Raw genomic sequence first — 22,779 nt, forward strand, 5'->3', positions numbered from 1 at the left:
ACACACGCAAACTAAACGCGTAACGCATAATACAGTCCATGGCAATGTATATTAACGGGGGGACACATGCATACTAGGAACACAAGTCGATAACGATAATGCATACAATACTGATAAGAAACAATGTTTATAATGTATTGCGTACATCATTAAAAAGAACCAGTTGCCGCATATCATATGTGTGTTAAGTTTTCTTTGCCGAAATGTATTTGATTCTTTCTGAAGTTTTGGCAGAAAACCTTTTTCCATGTGTGAATCAGGCCATATTATTTGGCCATAAACTGAGCCATTTGAAGTTTGTAATGCATGTGCATCCGTCTCATCGGAGACTGCAGACGCGCTGTCAAAATATCAACTCGTCAGAGTTGCACTCATGGCTCTTAAAGGGGATGGGAGCTGGCACTCTCATTGGTTTTTTCGCACCGGTAAACTATCGGCATCGCCGTAGAACCGCCCACAAAGCTACTTGCGCTTGGCGCTTCTCACTTGCATTTCAGACCGTTAAAATAAGGCCCAATGAAAGAGAAAACCTCCTTGTTCCTATTTAGGTTGTGTGTATAGCACATTGCTCAATGTCATGGTAACTAGCGAGTCAGCCCTGTTACAGGAGATATTGATCTGAGCAGTATGGCCGCAGCTTCTCCTTCCAGAGTGACGGGACTCACATAGCCACAGGCCCGGCAGTGGTGCCTCCGTCTGGTCAGGGCGTTGAAGGACTCCTTGCACTTCATGCACATGGTCACCTCGTTGTCCCGGATCCAGCGGGGCGCCCGCTTCCCCAGCTCTGCTGTCTGTGGGAGGAGTGACAACAGGTCAGTACCCTCGCAGTGGGGGGGGGGGCGGATGGGGGAGACACAGGGTCAGTAGAACTCACCGATACCTCCTCCACCTCCTTGGATGCAGACTTAAACGACTCGTTCTTCTGCTGGAAGACAGCGATGGTCTCCTGTAATGCCTGAAGCACACGTAGGAGAAAGCCATGAGTCTTCGGCTGCGTGAGGTATCAGAGGTCTTTAACCCGTTAAACGTTAGTTTGCATTACCTTTATCCACCCCGCCTTGTCTTGCTCTGAGCTGTGGAATAAGAACAGTGCAATGTTAAATGTTGGGACTTTGTTGCGATTGCTCGTTTTTCCAACTATCTTGGAGAAACGAAAAAAGTCAAATAAATCAGAATAAATTTCCGGTCTCGGCAAAGCCAAATTCTAAGTGGAATAGGAATGTGTTATAGGTGGAATAGGGATGTGTTATAGGTGGAATAGGGATGTGTTATAGGTGGAATAGGGATGTGTTCTAAGTGGAATAGGGATGTGTTCCTTGTGGAATAGGGATGTGTTCTTAGTGGAATAGGGATGTGTTATAGGCGGAATAGGGATGTGTTATAGGTGGAATAGGGATGTGTTCTTAGTGGAATAGGGATGTGTTCTTAGTGGAATAGGGATGTGTTATAGGTGGAATAGAGATGTGTTTTAAGTGGATAAGGGATCAGTCGTTTTTAAGATATGTTCAGTTCAAACTGATAATTCTTCCAGACTAAAGTATGAACACCAGTGGTAGCTCTAGCTGGGGGAGCCCTGCGCCCCTCCGGCCAGCCTCCCCTGGAGGTATGTCTCACCTGGCCTGGAGCTCCAGCATCCTCTCCTTCCCAGACACCTGGAAGGTGTGAGGGTAGTCCTCGTTGGAGGTCTCCAGGACCTTCATGCCGTCCATGCCGATGCGGGTCCTCAAGGTGTACTTGGGGCCTCCCAGGCTGAACTTGGGCACGCAGTACAGCAGCATGTTGTTGAGCTAGGAGAAGACCATGAATCAGTTGAATCTCTCATGTCCTATCAGGTACTAAGCAGTGTGCAACACTTAGGTTCTTTGAATACAATGGTAACCATACTTCAACACAGTCGGCTGCATGGATACATATTGTTCAAACCTTTGAACATTTAGATATAGATATCACGAAATTAATCATGTTGAATCTTTTTTTTTTTTTTACTGATATTGATTTTGTCGGAAACAATACATTCCATCATGTAGGTTTTTATTGTTAAAAGGTTTGTAGCAGCCTCATAGGAATGATCACCTTTAATATCAGTTTATTTTCAGTGAATGTGTAAATGTTGTCCTAAAGACGCATATGCATAACTCCCATGAATGCCTTCATTCCATTGAGTTGTGCGCTGCTGCCACGTCGCCATATCACCATGTCCACCGGCTGTGAATGTGAGTAATGCCTGGGTCTCTCACCAGGAAGAGGTATCTCTCCATGGCAGACGTGTTCCTGGCCGCCAGCTTCAGAATGTGGCCCTCCTTGATGAACTCGTTGGAGGCGTTGACAATGTCCTCTTCCTCTCCCAGCATCTCATAGATCTCCAGCAGCTTCTTCAGATTGTCCTGACATGACATTGAGAGTTGATTAGTTAATTGCTTAACATGCTAGTTTCATAATAGTGCAATGAGAATATTATGTGTGATTTGGCTGAACAAGCGTGTATAGACGTTTTAATGGCTATGAGGGTTCATTTCCATTAATTTCCGTTCATCGGTAATTGTGTCAACTTACTGATTTTCGAATAGCACTGTTGGAGTGGGTGGCTGCCGTGGCAATGATCTCTAGTGATTCTGCGCAGACAGGGACAGAAAAAGGGTGTTGATAAAGAGTTTCAGACCTATAAGCATCCCCACCGGTCTCCTCCTGAGCCCGCGTCCGGCCCGACGGCCGCGCGGAGCGGCGGGCCGGCGTGTTCTCTTACTTTCTGCGTCTCTGCGGTCCAGGTGGTCCGGGGGAAGCTTCTTCAGGTAGTCCTTCAGCAGCATCTCGTACCGGGGGACCCTCTGGACCGGCTCCAGCATGTGGTGCTGCAACGTCAGCGACCCGCACACCTCCTGGCACTGCCCAGCCCAAAACAAGGACAGAAAACAACAACAAATGTATCAGTGCATTGGTTGTATAAACGCTCTCGGCCTGGAACCATGTCCTTCCAATGGACATGAACGTGACACGGCCCGCACAGATATAGATCTTACATCGTTGTGCTTCTTGAACCGGTTGAACGAACCGGGAACATCTTATCAAAACGTGGACATGATAAGCCGAACCAACATGAACCAACATGGCCCTCGAGTCATACCCTGGTCCCTCATCTGCCTGGTTCATTCCTGGACCCTCTACTGTCAGTGTGCGGTGTGCGTTCTGGTGCCTACTGGCTGCCCTGTATCAGCCAGGTCGGTCGGATGGATGAGGCGTGATCTCCCCCACTGACTCAGTTCATATTCTATTCTTCGACCTGAATGAGACTGAATGCGTCTGACTAACCTGGATCTCCTGGATGATGGATTTGAACTGCGGCGAGCGGTCGCTCCACTGTTTCAGCAGCTCCATGGCCTGGTCGAAGTTCTTCACGTACTCGGCGTACATCTTCAGGAAGGGCGTGAGCTTCAGCAGGATGTCTCCGATGCGAGGTGTCGACTCCCTGCAGGGAAGAGAGGGGGGTTGTTTTTAGCATTTTTGTGTGATGCGATTGCTAACTTCAACTAACCCTAGTTCCTTAATAGTGTTCTGCAGAAACACTATTCTACTTTGAGTAGTGAATAAATACATCTCCAATGCTTTTTAAAAATCAAGTCAATCTGTTTTCAATCTGTGTTTCTCCAATGCAAATGTCTTATGAAAGCAGAACATGTATTTTATTAAGATTTAATGTGTTTGATACGTCTTTTTTAATCCCATTTTGCTAATGGAGGGGTCCTCTGGCTCAGATTCCTGCCTCAGACCAGGGTGTATGTGGGCTCACCATTCCCCCATGCGTCTCTCCAGGTCTGGGAGGAGGAACTGGCTGTGGAAGGTGTGGACGGAGGAGATGTTGGAGAAGATGTTCTTCACCACCTCCCCGGGGAACGTCCCTTTACCTGCCTCCTCCATGAGCTTTGCACTGAATACCTAGAGAGCAGAACAACACGTATCAATGATTGGATATTCATGTGCACATACATATATCGGGGGCGGTGGTTACACTATATATATGTGGATATCCATACACACATACACATAGTATACATATTATAAATGGATATACACATACACATGCACACAGTGGGGGCTAGGGTTAGACCAAATGCAATGTCAACAGTCAGGCTAACCAGTCATTTTACTTCCATCAAATGAAATTAAATGAAATGAGCAATGGAGCAATGCAGAGCAATTGTTAGGATGTAAATGGACTAATGTGTCCTCAGATTGTTATGATATAATTGGGCTCATAGGCGTCGATTACGGGGGACGGGGGGGACATGTCCCCCCCACTATTTGAAATACGAATTTTGTCCCCACCAGTTTTAAAAATGTGCAAACCAATTGCGACTGAAAAAATCCCCACATACTCAACCGAAATCGTCGAGTCTAAAATCATGCGATAGGCGCGCTCGAAGACATCATTTATTAGATAGGCCTACCTAATAAACCGTTGGAACACAAAAGACCGGAACCCATAGCAACGCCGGTAAACAAACCCCGACTCCCTAGAAGCCCAATCCCTATGAGCTCCCCGCGCTACGGCCATCCGGAGGCACACAGAGCTTTTGGCCGTGATATTATATATACAATTATATCATATTATATACTATTATATATAGAGCTCCGAGAGTCGCAAACGGCAACAATCACTTTCGCCTCCCGCTCCATGCTGCAGTACACCCCGGACTGCACTGCGCTGAGTTTGACGGTTGAACGCTGATTGGCTGTTACGTTACACATGTCACTCAGTGGCCACGCTGTTGAACGCTGATTGGCTGTCATCACGCGAAATTCGTGTCAAAGTTGAAATTTGTCGCGCCACAAATCCTCGTGACCGCGCTCGCCTGTGCACGGCGAAAAGTGTGGCGCGACAAATCAAAACAATTCGCCCGATACCCGTCTATACTTTCACTTTGTATGGGATCTTGTCGTCCCGTTGCGTTTGGTGTGAACGCACTGGAGAAGTTTCAAGACAGACAGCCAAAATTGACATTTTTATTCAGAAAATAGCCGGTCCTTTTGCTTCCTATAAAAAGCATGTTTGTGACACTGGATATCGATATGGATACGTCATCTAGCCTGCATGTGGAGGGCCACATAAGGTAAGAAATTGGTTTACGTAATCTTTGCTGCTGGTTCTGTTTGCTCGTGAATCGTGATGACCTGGCCAAAGGTTACCCACGGTCCTAAGCGAATGTGATCTGATTCTGGTTGGTGCTCCAGTTAGTATGCATTGTATATATAGATTGCAGCTAGTAGCAGCTACACACGGTGCGATTGCTATGCCAATGTGGTTATAGTTGGTTTTGTCTGATTGAGATATGTGACGACTTGGAGCCTGGTAGGCCTAGCCTGACATAAATATGTTCTCGCATAACCTGTGTGATTATCCTAAACTGAAGGGGATTTTATTTGCGGACAATTTTCTTATGATGTTGTAACGAGTGAAGTCTACATTGGTCCTTCGCAAGTGTTTACTGGTGGTCAGGATTTGGCAGATGCAATTCTCCTCTGGGTGCTTGTATTTTTCTTCTTTTTTAATGCAGCATAACATAAGCTACCAGCAGCCCTTGCTCGTCTTCAAAAGGCTGATGCTCAGTAGCTACCTCGTTTCATTTCGTACCCCCTTTACAGTCTGGCATTGTTTGTCTGGTAAACTTTGTTGATGTCAAGATAAGTGTTAAATTGCCAACACTGTTCTTTGTCCTCTGTGTATTAGTATTCGGCCTACATATCCCAAGCCAATACCCTGGTGTTTCCAACGCCGTTTTGCAAAACAAGCCAAAACACAAACTGTGGTTTTCAACTTTTATTGTTCGAATAGGATCTTCATAGGGCTGGCCCGAATGCCATTTTTCAGGCTTCGAATACTCGTTGGTTTTTACGAGCGAATATTCGAATACTCGTTCCAGAAAAAAACACCATCAAAAACAACATTAATAATCCTTATATACTCCCTGGAACCGATTTTGACAGTATCTGCATATTTTGTTGAAGATTTAATAGCTTTTGAACGTTAATTAGTAGGCCGGTTGAAGTTCCTTCGTTTTTCCCCGTGAAAGCGAACAGCTGTTGCTCCGTTCCAAATCAGCTGTTCTCTGCCATCTCAGCCCTTACGGGAGCTTTTCAATTCATCCTGGAACGTGCATCTTTTCAGGGAATTTGTACAATAAATCCATAACAAATACCAAATATTGATTGTCTTATGTGTTCATATTATATCCATTATATTGACCGGGTATTCCCAAGACGCTCACGCTCTGCAGCAAGCCAGTCACAGTTGATTGGCGCGGCGCTGTACAGCGAACGTAAACAAACAACTAAGCTAAGGTTTTAAGCATTACTTTTCCTCCAGAGATCCCGCTAATGTTTTGTTATAAAGTAAAGGGAAACAAGATATCTATTCTTCCTCCACCTCTCTCGCTTCTCTGCTTGGTGTCGCTGACGCTTATAGTTTGCCTCCCTCGCTCTGGTAAAGTCTCATACGTGAAAATAAATAAATAACGAAGCTCCGAATACTGATTTAAGCTTCAAATACTAATTTTCCGAACCAGTATTCGAATAATTTCAACACCTGACAATACACTGTACAGCATATTGTAATGCAGCGTTGAATGGATGAATAGCTTACATAAGGGTACCCAGCACTTTTCAGACCACACTCAAGCTTATGGTTATTGTCCCCACCATTTCTAAAAACAAACTGACGCCCTTGTATATGTGTCATCTGATTGTTATGTTGTAATTGGGCTTATGTATGTGTCATCAGATTGTTGGGCTATGAGTGGACTGGACTAATGTGTCATCAGATTGTGTATTGGGGCGTCAGCTGTCTCTCCCTCACCTGATCCAGCAGGTGAAGCCGGGCCACGTAGGCCTTCTCTGTCTTCAGCAGCTCGTTGGCGATCTTAAACAGCTTCTGTTCATTGGTTTCCTGGAAAAGTAATCAGGATCAATTGTTGATTTCTTTATCGGCCTAATTTGATGCCATAGAACAGTGATTTAGAGCCATTCCCTCCATCAGTGGATGAATCGACTGCTTCAAATAAATGGTCTGTAGTAGAAGTCTCAGCGGCCAGTGTTAAGAAATAGAGAAATAGTTTCATATCCATTATTTTCTGTGGACTGTATAATGTGCTGAAAGTGGGCGTTACCCCAAGATTCAAACGCATAGATGAATACAACCTAGATGACAGTACATGGTTGAACTGTGCGTCTGCTAGTTCCTGTTAGAATCCAGGTACAGATCCTGTTAGCTACTGGTCAGGGTACAGCATTGTAATGTGTGAGTTGTTTTACAGGGTTGTTGGTAATGCTTTGTGAAGTTATAGTGTGAGGCTGAACGAAAGGAAATTATTCAAATGTCTACATGTGTTTTTCCCTGATAATTTTTTTGTTTAACCCTTGCACACCTACATTCCAAACTAGCACCCTTTAAGAACCTTTTCAATAGTGAGCACTTAGGGTGCGGGATTCAGAGGTGAGGGATGCCGTAGTCCCAACACACATTCATGTAGCGGTGGTTTATAACCCTATGCATCCATTGAGGCCATACATCCGAAATGTATGTACAAGCACACACATTTCATCATGTGAGTCATGTGAGTTGAACTGAGAAAGGGAAGCCAGTAAAGAAAGCCTTCTGCTTATACTTGTAATCGGTGAAAAGCATCTGTACCATGGGCTCTCTGCACCTGGGCTCTCGCGCCAGGAGCCCTCAACATCTGTTGTATCTTCAAGGAGGACAATAAAAAATGACCTTTACTGTTGAGTGTGTTGTATCACTAGAGAAGCATGCTCAAACTGAAACTCCAAATGAACTTTGAAACACTTGCAGTGTAAAAGATAAATGCAGAACAAGCAGAAAAGGGAAGTCGGTACCATTTTCATTTCAACAGGGAACACTGTCTGTGAAAGGCCCCAGCTAGTGAGTGTAGAATGTGACACCAGATATAAATACACATGGCACCAGAGTGAGAAGATTCCTAAAGGTCCTGTTGTAGCAATAACATAGAAGCAAAACTTGCTTCAAGTGTGTCTGCTGATTATCATGAGTTACTTATATGCCGTGTAGTTGCAGTAACACGATGTTCATTGATTGATTTTCATGAATGTGCATGAATTGCAACTTTGTCCTCCAGCAAACTCTTCAATCTCAAGATGTGAGAGAAAGGAAAACCTCGGAGGACACCGGGATGTGTTTTTTTTTTTTTAGACAGCCCTTTCTGTGCATTGTCTGGACTCAACCCACCTCCAACGGGATCACAACAGATTCTGGGTCCTGACCCCTAGTTGAAGAAGCAATGTCCCAGAGAGCAAACAGGAGCGCGCTTACCTTGGGTTCCGTGTTGACCCCTTCCTTTCTGTGATCGTTCTCCACGTCCGACTCGGGTCCCTGGTCTCCGTTCCCAGTCCCAGCCTCCTCCGTCCTGTGTGGGGTTGACCCCTCCCCATCGGTGCGCTCGCCGTCCTCCACGCTCGCCTTGCCGACGGCATCCCCGTTCACCAACCCCTTGACGCACTTGCTCCCGGCGTGGCGGTTCTCCTCCCCGCCCTCGGCCTTTCCCGCGCCGTCCACGTTCTCTTCCAGCTCCTGTTCCATCTTGGCTAGCGTCCCGTTGGTGGGCGGCCTCAGGGCATCCCGCGGCGTGGGGGGTGCGGAGGCTGGTCCCGGGTCCACGTGCTGCTCCGCCCCCTCTGGCGTCTTGTCGGGCGACTTGTCGGGCGACTTGAGGGGGCTGCGGTGTGCGGGGCTGCCGGCGGCCGTGCGGCTGATCTGCTTGAGCGGCGGCACTTCCCTCCGGACGTCTGAACTGCTGCAGACACAGGGGGAAGAGCCGATGAGGAAGCCCGCCGAGCAGAGAGAGTCTAACGCTTAAACACTCCCTTTAAGAGAAACGGACGGCGGCTAGCGGAGACCTTGCGTCAACTTGGCGGGGAAGCAACCTTTTGATTTCTTACGGGCGAACAGTTCCCAGGTTCAACAGAACAGAAGCCGGGAAACGGGAGAGAGCAGTGTTAGGCGCTACAGTGAGCCCCGAGTGAGGAGTGAGGGGCAACGTGTTAGAGAGTTATAAATAAAACATGTCAAACAGGCACTTCCCCCTGCGCTGGCCCGGGGTCGGAGAGGACTGAGGTGTTGTGTGAGCGGAGGGGGAGGGGGAGGAGGAGGAGGGGGGGGGGGGGGAGGGGAGAAGAGCACAGGGCTCGAACAAACAGGGAGGATGAGAAGAGAGGAGGAGGGATTGGAGGAGGGAGGAGGACGGAGAGCTGGTCCCAGCAAACTTCCCGTTATCCTACTTATGTATCCATACACATAGGCGCACACACACACACACACACACACACACACACACACACACACACACACACACACACACACACACACACACACACACACACACACACACTATGACCATCCGGTGGGGTGCTTCCTGTGTTGCAGAATGTGCAGCTGCTTCCCTCTCTGACCCACCTGTCCCGTACATTAGATGAAGCGTCTCCTGGTCCACCAGTCCTGGGACATTCCCCTCCTTCTACAATGAGAAATCCTCCTTCTCTAGAGGCTGCCGGTGAATCTGAATCAACGTCCTGCGCTATGCTACCAAACAACGGCTACACCAACGAACTTGCAGTCACAGCTTGTGAGCGCAGAAGGCTTATCATCAATTCCCCTGCTCTGTATCTCTTTGTCCGTAATAAACAGGAAGCATGTTTAAATACAGGAACATCTGATATCCAGAGCGCTCTGGAGGGGTGAGGGCCGGCGGGGATGTGAAACACAACCTGCTGCGGCTCTTAAAGCAGCCCCCTAATGTCGACCCAGTGGGATGTTACCTTTTAAACATATTAAACACCCAACTTCTTCTTCAGGCATATTGACGCCATTTAACATAGATTCAGTTCACGTTTGACCAAACGGGTTCCTGTGATCCTCGGCAGTGTTCTTGTGAAGACGCCAGCGTCTGTAGCCTTGGCAGTCACGGCCATGTAACACTACAATCAGCGCTGCTTGCAATGCGGTTGTCTGGGCTACTGCGAGACACCCAGCATGTGAGCCAGATTAGTATATTAGTAGGCTAATGTCGTTTCCCTCAGAGGCTGCAGGCTCTGACTGCTGTGAGACGCCAGGAGCTTATACTGTTCACAGGCAGGCTGGGAGGAATAACAAGCACAGCATGTTGTTTTGAGTTTCTTGAACTGCCTCTATGGGACATACGCTTCCAGAGTATGAACTAAAGGGGATCCACAAAGACGCAGCATGAAGTGAGGAGGATTCAGGTGTTTCCTTCTTCCAAGGTGAAACAATGTATGGTTCCTTATGTAACTCGCCGATGCAACATGCAGCCACATGCTGAGCTGGACTAGTGTTCTACTGTGATGCAGTCACAGGGGCGTGGTACATACAAACACCACCGCGATGCCTGCCCACTAACAGACTTCAATCAGCAATATAACTTAGAAACTATATTAGCTATTATCTTATAATAGATAGGTCATAGAAACATCATGAAAACCACATTAGTCACTATCAGCCATTGATGATCTCAGCCATAAAGCAACATTTTATATTGATATCCCCCATAAAGGCCTAGCAGCCATCCATCGATAAAGCGTGTACTTTATGTCTTTCAAAGGTCCTACCTCGAGTCCCTTCCTTCCCTCCTACTCTGGGACATCTTCTGCACAAGACGGAACCGGGACTGCTCTGCTTCTCTGGTCGCTCCAACGCTCCAAACTTCCCCAGCGCCCCTCCCTCCAGCTCCACACTAATGCCCCAGTCACACAGCCTAATCTCTGCTCCAAATACCGTTTGTTGCTGCGAACCACTATCGGCAAAGTAGTACTCTGAGCGAGGGAGAGGCTGTTGGACAGGGCAAAGAACTTCTGCTTTTTTTGACAGAAACAACGGTGGTGAAAGTGGGGAAAGACTCGAAACGTTTGCAGCGACAGAGACGTCACTCGCACATTACGAGAAGCGCTCCCTGGGTTGCGTGTGAGTGTACAACTTGGATAATTTGTCTTGGTAAGACGCAGAAGGCAAGCGGGGGCCATTTGAATAAGGCAGAGCATACATCAGGGAAGAGAGCAGACCGGGACTAGAACCCCTATCCATCAATACTACAGTACAACAACAGAGGGGCAGCAGAGGAATCACCCAGACATTTGATATCAAAGATGTTAGGGAACTTCTCTTAACACGCACTTAACGGTCACTTTGACCGTAAAGGCTTTCACACTGGAATTTACCAGGATGTGATGAAAATCAAAAGGCACACAATGTACACACTTCAAGCTTGCACACACACACACACACACAAAAACAAACACGCGGAAAAAAACACGCGAAAAAAAACAATGCACCAACCTATTCTCCTCAAAGCGGCTGATCAGGTCAAGGACCTTGGAGGGCTTGTCTTTGGTCCGATCCCTGCTCTGGGATACTCCTCCTCCTCCTCCTCTTCCTCCTCCTCCCCCGGCTCGCTCCTCCATCCTGGCAGTGTGTAAGGGTGCTCCGAGGCGCCCCAGAGGAGAGGGGGACTCTGTCACCGGGCTCTGCAGGTGAGCTGGCTTGGGGGGCACTGAGGGACAGAGGGAGAACAGAGGTATAAAACGATTGGCAGGTGAAATGATGTGGAAGGTTTGATCAGTAGATGGAAATCCAATCACAAGGCAAATCAATGACATAGACAGTAGACGGTAGACAGTAGCCAACAGTGGACGGGCTGATGTTCCAGTGAGGCCCTTTCTCTAATATGACCCCACATTCATGAGATGGAGAAAGTGTAAGATCTCAGGCGAGAGTGCCTCAAAATGAACTTGCACTTGAAGAGTAATCAAATGCAAACCATGACAGGGATAGCACCTCTGAGGGGGAGGTCAGGGGATTGCAACTGTGGGTTGTGATTGGCTGAAATTAGCGATAACTGACTTGACAACGATTGCTTATTATTTGACAACCATAAATTAGTACTGCATTGTTGTAATTTGAACTCAGGGGGGCAGCACAAGTCATTGCAACTGAAACCCTGGCTTCAGACCACTGACACTGAGCTTTATCCAATCCCATACAGAAATAAACAGAAAAGGTACATCTAACATAATAAAGTTGTTAGGAAAATAGTCATGACCACCACATGGACATTCCTGATGTTCTATTTTCCACATTAGACTAAAATTGTGATTAAGGGGAAATAAATTAACTTAACATAACCCAGTTTTACCACCTAGTTAAATATGAATGTGTCTTTGAGGCCCGGGCTTAGAAAACCTTGCGTTCATAAGACAAGGCTTACTTTCTGCTGGATCAGGCAATGTCCCACTATGATGATAAGTGAAAGACAAATGCTACTCAATGATTTACTATTCATGGCCATGATATCAACCCTAGTCTGTTTCCTTCACTTGTTACTGATGGGCCGAACCAGGACACCTTTTTCACTCAAATGCACAACACACTAGGTGTGTTGTGCATTTGAGTGAATGATTGAGTTACTTGAATCCTGACAAATCTGAGACTAGCTGTGTGTGTGTGTGTGTGTGTGTGTGTGTGTGTGTGTGTGTGTGTGTGTGTGTGTGTGTGTGTGTGTGTGTGTGTGTGTGTGTGTGTGTGTGTGTGTGTGTGTGTGTGGGGGTTGATTTGTGCGTGAGTGTGTGTATGCGCGTGTGGGTGTATGTAAGCATACGTGCAAGTTGCATTGTGTGTCTCTAATGCACCTTTCTTTACTGTAGCAAAACTGGACCCTCTTGTCTGTAATGCCCCTCTACTGCAGCAGTGGACCTCCGTGTGTCTGTAATGCCCCTCTACTGTAGCAGTGGCCCTCTATGTGTCTGTAATGCACCTCTACTGTAGCATGGACCTCCATGTGTCTGTAATGCCCCTCTACTGTAGCAGTGGACCTCCGTGTGTCTGTAATGCCCCTCTACTGTAGCAGTGGACCTCCGTGTGTCTGTAATGCACCTCTACTGTAGCAGTGGACCTCCGTGTGTCTGTAATGCACCTCTACTGTAGCATGGACCTCCATGTGTCTGTAATGCCCCTCTACTGCAGCAGTGGACCTCCATGTGTCTGTAATGCCCCTCTACTGCAGCAGCACTGGACCTCACCTTTGGGTTTAGGCTGCAGCTGGGCTCGGTGGGCAGAGCCTCTTCCATTGACTCCTCCCCTTGCCCTGACAGAAGTCCCACTAACGGCCCGACTGAGACAGTCCCTCACACTGGGTGGGCTTCCACACGATGTAGGGCTGCTGCCGAGACCTGAGAGAGAGAGAGAGAGAGAGAGAGAGAGAGAGAGAGAGAGAGAGAGAGAGAGAGAGAGAGAGAGAGAGAGAGAGAGAGAGAGAGAGAGAGAGAGAGAGAGAGAGAGAGAGAGAGAGAGAGAGAGAGAGAGAGAGAGAGAGACTGGTGATGTCCAATCCAAATGTTGTCTCCAGCCCATCTTGTGTCTGTCATCAAATCCTCTGGCAAGCTAAGACTTAAGAATGACCCTCTCATAACCCCTCTCACAGATATAACACAACTTGGACGCAGCGTCCCAAGGCTGCTTAGAAAACCCGAGGCCTTAAATTAGAAGCTGAATCTTTTCACTTTGTATCCACCTATTAGTGCAGTTGATGCTGAGCACCAGCGGGCTGTTTACCAGACAGATGGCCCTAGTTGGTGCAGCCGTGGTGGTGCAGCCATGGCGGGATAGACCAGGTGGGCTAAGAGGGTTGGATACACAGACACAGTGCAATACAACTCGCGGTGATCTAGGTTCGTTTCCCACCTGTGGTCACATTCAACATCATGCCTTCTCTTCTCCAACCCAGTTCCTCTCTCTCTTCAGAGACCTGTTCAGAGACCTGTTCATAAGGTACAACAAGCCCTTCAAATACATTTAAAGAAAAAGATGTCAAGTAAGAAAAACATACACCCATTATCTTAACAAAGCCATGGTAGAAGCCTTTGTTTATCTTCTGATTTGAGCTTTCAAAGAAGCCCAAATCAGAAAAGAACACATTGTAACACACGCCATGTAAACTGCAGCAGCGGATTGACAGTTGCATGCTGGGTAAAAGCTGGTAGAAGCAGCTGCCGTGCAGCGCTGCGGACTGAAAGCACAGAGGCCGAGTCCACTGCCTCTGCAGCCTTGGGCTCCACACTCACCCATCCATCCGCACATTGTGAATGATTGAAAATGAGCCTTTTTTCAACTGCAATTTGTGAGACCACACATGGTCTTGCAACAGTTACAATACTAATGATAGAAAATCTCATAAAAAGAACAGATGGAACACTTGAACTTGAGGAATAAAAAAGCCAATGTGCATATATGTCTCCACGCATACAGCACATGCAGCCTATTGCAAATGAGTTGAGGCTCAAAACCACTTTTTTTTACCAATGTTGCAAACTACAGAGAAAAAGAACAGACACCCACACACAGACTTGCACAACGGAAGAAACATACACACTCAACCTTTATTTTGCATAGCTCGACTGTAATTAAAGACACCAACTTCCCCAACTCTCTCACTGCGGGTCCCACGCTCTGTTTAATGGCCCTTCTATAAACGGCCCTCTAAAACCATACCGATCAATCCCAAATCTGGCCTCAGGAATGCGCCTTGATTACGTGCTGGGCTTCTCTCGCCGCCACATGTGACGAGAGTTCACCATGATGGGTTTCATAATGTACGTAATTTGCCTTGATGTGCCGCCTCCACCTAGACACAAAGTTCCACACGACGTTACTGCTCTCAGTCTGGATCGCACAGGGTCCATTTCCCACAGCCTGCTTTCCCCGCTCTCTTTCCCTCTCTCTCTTTCGCTCTATATCTCTCTATCGATCTCCCTATGCAACTCTCTCTGCCTCCCTCTGTTGAGTTTATGATTAACGGTGCATCTGTCAAACTGTAACCCTAACTCTAAAACTCCTGTGGCTCTAGTCTCTACTTCCCATTTAGAAACTAGAACATATAAAACTGCACAAGGGAGTGTGTGTGACTTCTAGAGCAGAACAGCAGTCCTGTAGTATTCTTTATGATCCATGCACTAACTAAGGTGGCAACACAAAAAGCACACACACGCACTCACTCACACGCGCACACAAACATACACTCATTAAATGTGGCCAAGCAAGACGACAGGGGCCCCCAAGGTGAGAAACAGCCACTTCCTCACTAACCAATAGCATGTGGAGCACGGGCCACCTTCTGCCCTGTTTTAGAGGCACTTCCAGACCCTGGCATTCTGGCACTGAGTGAATGGACATTATTATGACCAGAGTACACATCTACGTACACAGAGCCGGCCCTAGGCATAGGCAGTATAGGCAAATGCTTGGGGCGCCGTCATCCGCGGGGGGCACCGAAAACGTTACTAAATTACCATTACTGCTATTATTTCGAAATATTATTTAAGCCCACAGCAACATAAAGTCATAGCAAAGGCTATTAAATAATGGAGAAGCCTTTTTTCTGGGTGCCTGCCTGGCTCGTTGCTCTGTACCTGCCCTCTGTGAGGGGGTCCGGGGTCAAGAGTGTGCAGTTAAAGTGTATTAATGTTGATATTTCACACCTTAGCTTTCACATATCATTCATAGGCTATATATACATTCATTTCATTGCACTTTACTGTTTTTTGCACTGTGGTTAGACTGAATTGCATTGCAATGACAATAAAGTTGAATGAATCTCATCACATTTTCATTAGTCTATATTAGTCTCATGTATAGCACACCAAGCATCTGTTTTTTTATTAAAATGTAACATGCAGTTGTCACATATACTTCTCTTCTCCCTTCAGATGCACTTTTAAAATATTTCAGTACCACCCCCAGTGACACAGCATCAGGTGCTGCTGTCCCGTCTACCTCTGCACAGCCCTAATTTTGTATTTTTTTTACACTTCAGTTGAGTGCTTGTTTAATCTCTGGTTAGAACCAAACTAGATAAACCATACTACATTTAATTGTATTTACAATAATTTGAATCTGAACTCTATCTATTATTTTGCTTATGAATGCCTTTTGTAAACATCATGCATTTCTTTGCAGTATTTTGTGCATACTTATTGTATGAGTGATTCATTGCTTGTTACTTGGTTTGTAATACGTTTCGTGTGTTTAATTTTCTATCCAAAATCAAAGAGTCTCAAAGACAAAGCTTTGTAGCTTCTCTGAGTTTATGAACATTGGTAGTCAAATTTAGTGTGCGATCCAACGGGGTAGGGGGCGCCAGCAAAAATCTTGCCTAGGGCGCCAAATTGGTCAGGGCCGGCCCTGTACACACACACACACACACACACACACACACACACACACACACACACACACACACACACACACACACACACACACACACACACAAACGCATGGACACATGCTCATGCACACGCACACATACACACACATGTACACCCACGTCAAAAAATAATCACACACACCTTGCATGGGATGATCTTATTAAGGAGACCATTTAATATTGAAATGATAATTATACAAAAGCAGTTTGCCAATAAGCTGATGCAGCACTATTCAAGGTTGAGGAGAGGAAGATTTGATGAACTGAATAGTTTGAACCTCGCTTCCATGGCAACGAGCCCCTTGCCTTTGTTTTCACAATGAGGACTGAGTGAGATGAAGAAATTAAGCGACACTTAAGGGAAGTGTCTGCAGATATGAAATATGAAAGTTCCAAAAAAGTATCTTGGTCATATATTTGCCAGGTTTATTATGGCAAAGAGAAAATCAAATATTTGCTAAATCCGAGGGTTGTGGCGAATCGAATGCATTGATGCGTTTGGGATACTATCTGTGGTCACCGGTTTCCTGGACTAATGAGAAGGTCAAAGCAAACATGAAATCAGACATGTTCACAGAGAAAGAGTGTCCCGCTATCTCTGAATGTGCCCGTTACAAATGGTGATAGTGTGAGTTCAGAGGACGTCACTTCTCTGGTTATCTTTGCACCTCAACAACCCGACTATAACGCAGGAAGGCCAGAAATGAGGAACAAGGCACATGCAGTCATCAACACTTATTCTGTTTATTTGGATCACAGAGAAGGAACCTCAGCATTAACACCACTCAAACCTCACAAGCTATGATCACTCTTTACTTTTCTCTAGGAAATAAGAGGACAAAGTGTGACTCTTTACTTGTGGCGAGTGCATCTAATTGCCTAGGTTTTCCCAAATGACACGCTTTGAGTCCGCTATGTTTTATGCAGTGCGCGCCTGACCAGGAGGCCTTGCATGTGAGGATGGCTGATTAAATCACTAATTACTGCTCAGGCGTGTCTCTTCAGCACCTCACAGCCAAACACCGTTACCACAAAGTTTGAGATAAAATGGTACATTCTGTCTCACTGGGATCTTGCATATATACAGCTATCCTCAAAACGACCTGCAGTGTGGTCCACAAAGCCTCAAGTCTTTGGCAGATCCACCGATGCTTTTGAGCACAAACCTTGATATGTCAACACCGACAGCTCAAGTAGTTCGCTAAACCCAGGCAGAGTGCATGAGGCTCTGAACCGGCCCAAAACTGAAGAGACCTTTAATTTTAGGACAGGCTGGCTGTTTAAGTCAAGCATTGGAGCCGAATTAATGATTTCTTATAAGTAATTGAGTTACATTAAGGAGAAGCTAGTGGAAAGGGAATGGGGAAAAGAGGAAGGAAAGGAACAAAATATAGAAGTGGTTGTAATCTCTCAGACTTCTTTCAGAAATTACATTATTGATGATGTCCCGATATATAAAATGTATAGGCTAGTTGCACCAGATCTAATTCATTTGCTAAAATTGGTTGAAGTGCCAGAAGCCTTCACTACACAATAAATAGATAACTGGCCACAACACCAGGCAAGGCACTTTTGAAATGTCATCTGAAGAGGGCACAAGCTACAGTTCCCATTCAATTATCTCCCAAGATATGGATCTGCTGTGGTTGTCACAATTTAACAAATGGTTAATCTATCCAACCAACAGTCGACTGAACACAAACACCAAGGCCAGGGCCCACAGAGAGACCCAGATGTATAGACGTCAAGAGTAGTAGGATCAGCTGACAGAGCAGAACAACTTACCAAGGATCAAGAGTACAGTCGGCCTGGGAGAGAGCGAGAGCGAGTGAAGAGAGTCCTCTGAGGGGGAAACCTACATGTGTTGCCACTGTGCGTTGAGCCACAGCAAAGTGACTCAGCCCAGAACCGGATTGCTAACATCTAAAGGAGGCCCCTCCCTCCAACACACACACACGCACAAGCACACGCACACGCACACACACAAACACAGACATCCTCTTTGAGAACGACTTCAAAAGCAGGCCAACAGGACATCACAGACCTCTGCCCCCCACTCCAGTACGGCCCTCACTGCATATGCTCCACACACAAACACACACACACACACGCACACACAAGCACGCACACAGTGGTTGATTCCGTCTCTGCAGAATGTGTTTTCTTCGACCGCGGTGAGACAGAGAAGTAGTGTCCCGTCCTCGAAGCTATTCAAAAGAACCAGCCCCAGGAAGAGGTGATTAAGGACGGCCACACCCTGTGAATGTCTGTTCAGGGACACCAGCGGTGCATTCAATTTGGCTGAGAAAAGGAACCAGGGAACAAGGAGTTATAGACAATGTCGGTCCTGCAACACCTCATGACACGACGATGGGACAATGCACCACTAGGGGGAGAGCTGTGTTGGTGTGTATGTGTGTATGACCTATGATGTGATCTACTTCCCGTTTGCTGCGGGTCTTGCCGGGGAAGTGTCGGTCTATATATTGGGACACAGGACATGTTCAGTGTAAATAAACTTTTTAACATTACAGAGGAACGTTGTTGCTCTGGGCAGCGGCACGCTGCTCTGCGGGCCGACTCCAGCGGGCTTCCACCACGTCGGCACCGGGCTCACCAAGCTGCTTGGCACTGTCTGCAGTTCACATGGTCACTGTACTGGGGTGCTATATACTACCGCGATATTACAACCAAACTCTTCTTCACTTCCCTGGAGTCAAGGAGCGAAGGATCAAATGAATAGCTGTGAAATACAGTGGTGGCTATGTAAAGCAAGGCCTTATGGGACATAAGTACCACTACTCACTGAATTTATGCTCTGCGCACAACCCTGAGGTTCATGACGCCCGCTTCTCGCTGTGTTTTTCAGGGCGGAGTTACTGCTGAGGCAAACGCCATTTTGCTTTACTTTTTACCTTTTTTTTTTACCAAGAGGAGTCTGTACGTATGGTACTGGTATCTTACAATACTAAGAGGAGTCTCTGAACGTGTGTATAACTGGTACTGTTATCTAACTATACTAAGAGGAGTGTCTGTAAGTGTATGTCTGTCTTTAGAACATTTCTCCGAGCTGATTGTTTTGACTCATCGCTCGTTGAGTGGGCACCTATAAGACCCAGAGGAAGAGCGAACAAACACTACTTCAAGTCTGCCGCTAAATACATTTTTTAATGTCTTTCCTGTTTGGCGCTCAGTGAACAAACACCATTACAGGGATCTAATTATCTCCACTTCTAACACAAATATGAGGCCAGTGCTTGGCTAGTCTGCTCTGTTTTTGCGCAAACGTGTTCCATCAAAGCATTCCTTCACACCCGTCTCTAAGCAAATTTTCAACAGAAAAGAAAGGTCAATAAATACGCCTGTGCAAAAAAAAAGACAGCAGTATATAAACAACAACTGTTCATAAGAAATTGTACTGTACAGCATTAGACCTTTTACAGAAGTCCGTTTGAGGAACTGGGCTAAGAGTCCCCATGTTCTGTTTCTAAATTAATCACAATGCTGCCTTCACATCAGCTTCCATATCTGCCTAATGTAGAGGCAAATCAAACACAGGAAACAACCAATGATAAAAAACGTTAACTCTATATAGTACAGTGAATGTGCACAATAAAACAAATAAAAAAATACCACACACAAACACGCACATACACATGCACATGCATTAACACATGCCCTCGCTTACTCTTTCTCTAGCTCCCTCTCCCTTGTCTCATTTTCACAGAGAGCTGTATGGGCGAGTTATGCAACAATCACAGACCAACAGGTCTATCTGGCTAGGACATTCTGCTCGTCGTCCCACAGCTGTCTGGTATCACCGCTGATTACGTGGGGTGATACGCATCAACCTAATTAATCACTTTAGTCATGCACCGGAGAGATTATGAAATTCCATTTGTACTATTATTGTGGAGCATTAGAAGCTGGTACCAAAACAAAATATCCATAATGGTGCGGATATTCAGACTGATTTAACAACTAACATTTCAAGGAATAATAACTGAATGCTATTCCGATTAGCATACTAGCAGGTGCTAGGCAAAGGTCTTGGTGCAACTGCAGGCTATTGCACCATTATCTTTTGACAGGAATCTGGATTTAGACTACCTGGAGGAACTCGCATCTCTTCTAAATCTGAAAGATACAGAGAGGAAGGACACAGAGAAAGGGGAGAGAGGTGTCTGTTGATAAGAATGTACTGAATGCTATTTTAATTAGCCTTTTAGCAGGTTCTTGGTAAGGGAGTCAGTGCAACTGCAAGTTGCAGGAATCAGGAAGTCACATTTTACTTAGAAACTGCAGGAGGCGTATGACCTTTGAAAGTTACTTTTGAATTCAGAAGAACGGGCACAAAGTGCAACGTTGATCTCTTCCTTATTTGGTTCAATCAACCAAAGCATAACTGATGTTCTATAGGTCAGAGTGAAACAACGCTTTTGCATTTATTCAGTGTGGGAAAATTACTGAAAAAGACTGGTACACACACACACACACTAAGTACATGTTTTTCCACAAAGCCTGCACGATAATGCTGCCATTGCATATACGCGTTCATCTGCACATGGATTAGTGTGAATGTGAGTGAGGTAGCAGCCTGGGGAGGAGGGCCGACCGTCAAGGAAGAAGGAGGAGGAAGCATGTGTTTCTGTTGCCCCTCCCCACCAGACCTTCTTCAGATTAACCCTGCCTCATCCCCTAATCCAAAAGCAGAGAGCAGATTATAACCCCGACATGCCCACCGTAACGGAGCAACCCTAACCCTGACCTTAACACTACAGTACTGCACAGTATTTTTGAACTTTGGGACATTAATATGTCAACGATATCCTGTAGACTGTAGGACTATTTCCATCCCCAGACGGATCTAGTAACGTCCTGTGTGACACTGAGTGTACTGATGCCAAAGTTGTTTTTATCTCAACCTTCCCCCCACATTACCATCACTGCTGAGAGCGGTAGAATCCTGTATTCGCATTATCAAACCAAAAATGCCAATAACATTTACCTATAAACAATTTAGCATAAGGCACTGCTATAATGCCAGACAGTGCTCTGAAATATTTTCATTAAACCTAGACTTTCTTATTTATTAAATACCCTTTCTCATATGGAGCGTATATAATAGTATGTACTATATATTATAACAGCCCTATCTCAAAAAAGTGTCTTCAACAATTACACCATTCATGCTTGTAGGTGTCGAATCTAGTCCAAGCTATTTGAGTCTGATTGTTCTGTGTTTTGTTCTTTTTTTTGTATGCGCTTACTTGCTACAGCTATTGGAGCTGCTAAACACTCTCAAGGCGGGATTATTCTGTTGTAGCTGTTTTTTTACTATCAGGAATTCCATTACAGATATCTGAAAAGGAAATATTTATCAGTAATAATATAATAATACTGACTAGAACAAAGTATTTGTGATCATAGGATTACTAAAATCAGTAATAATTTTTCTCAGTCATTGAAAAAGATATATGTATATGTACTTTTAAAATGTCAAACTTTTACTTGAATAGTTACACAGGAACAGGAACAGTTGCATGTACGGTATAATTCTATAAATATAGAATTGGCTTTATACCACAGATTTATCTCTGCTGCAGTAGCAAGATGTAAATGACCTTCACCAAGTTGTCTTTTCCTCCCTCTCTCTTTCTATGTATCATTTTTACCCTTGGCATCCAACTGTGAAATGACTCAGTTGTACTAATTATGCACGATAACCATATTAAACCGGTATGGCAAAAGTCATCAAATTGCAAAGCGATGCCCATAAAAGTTTAGAATAGCGAGCATCTAAAGTGAATAAGCATCCCCTTCTTAGGACACATGGAAGCTGGCTTGTGGCAGAACCACCGCCCACTCAACTCAAGAGGCAGGAAGGGGTGTCTGGTAGGAACTGTAACACGTAGCACAAGCTGTAATTGTCTTTGCTAAATGTGTGTGTGTGTGTGTGTGTGTGTGTGTGTGTGTGTGTGTGTGTGTGTGTGTGTGTGTGTGTGTGTGTGTGTGTGTGTGTGTGTGTGTGTGTGTGTGTGTGTGTGTGTGTGTGTGTGTGTGTGTGTCTTACCTCTGGTGTGTTCGAGCTTCACTGCGACGCAGGGCTCCTCAATGTGGCCGGTCTGACAGCTGGCCTTGCCTCTTCTCTCTGCAAGCAAACCAACCACAGAGGTGTGTTAACCCCCGTCAAGCTACTCTTTTATATCACAGCATTTTTCAATACTTGATCTTGATCACAACACTCCAAAAGTGAATCCCATCGTCATTCGTTGTGCTTCGATTGCGCGACATCAACATCAACACGCTGCCGATCCAACATTCAAAACAATCAAAGAGCTGTTGACCACACCACAACAAAAGAACAATATGCTCAAAGAACCACGGAAGAATCCTTTGATTTCAGCTCATTAGTGTTATCGGAAAATAGTGTACTTTCTTTTAAACATCATTTTATATCACACAGAGAAGATCAAACTGCACTAGCACA

The 22,779-nt window shown here is 45.7% G+C and overlaps 1 protein-coding gene across 6 annotated transcripts in view; it reads right to left on the reverse strand.

The window, feature by feature from the left end:
- Positions 1–22,779, reverse strand: part of fgd4a (FYVE, RhoGEF and PH domain containing 4a) — a 31,450-nt gene that overhangs the window by 4,119 nt on the left and 4,552 nt on the right. Inside the window, exons 2-15 of one of the 6 annotated variants that reach the window (XM_060060868.1) lie at positions 22,363–22,440; positions 13,111–13,260; positions 11,372–11,585; positions 8,339–8,816; positions 6,848–6,937; positions 3,785–3,930; positions 3,307–3,463; positions 2,744–2,882; positions 2,554–2,612; positions 2,238–2,384; positions 1,615–1,787; positions 1,043–1,073; positions 875–955; positions 666–791 (exon numbers count right to left, since the gene is read on the reverse strand). In XM_060060868.1, coding sequence (XP_059916851.1) covers positions 666–791; positions 875–955; positions 1,043–1,073; positions 1,615–1,787; positions 2,238–2,384; positions 2,554–2,612; positions 2,744–2,882; positions 3,307–3,463; positions 3,785–3,930; positions 6,848–6,937; positions 8,339–8,816; positions 11,372–11,585; positions 13,111–13,260; positions 22,363–22,440 — 2,069 coding nt within the window. Of the gene's footprint in view, positions 1–665; positions 792–874; positions 956–1,042; positions 1,074–1,614; positions 1,788–2,237; positions 2,385–2,553; positions 2,613–2,743; positions 2,883–3,306; positions 3,464–3,784; positions 3,931–6,847; positions 6,938–8,338; positions 8,820–9,478; positions 9,615–10,647; positions 11,257–11,371; positions 11,586–13,110; positions 13,261–18,074; positions 18,219–22,362; positions 22,441–22,779 lie in introns of those variants that run through there. The other 5 variants (XM_060060867.1, XM_060060869.1, XM_060060870.1 and 2 more) reach the window with 5 other exon arrangements.

This window comes from Gadus macrocephalus, chromosome 9, assembly GCF_031168955.1.
Source record: "Gadus macrocephalus chromosome 9, ASM3116895v1".
Classification (NCBI taxonomy): Eukaryota; Metazoa; Chordata; class Actinopteri; order Gadiformes; family Gadidae; genus Gadus; species Gadus macrocephalus.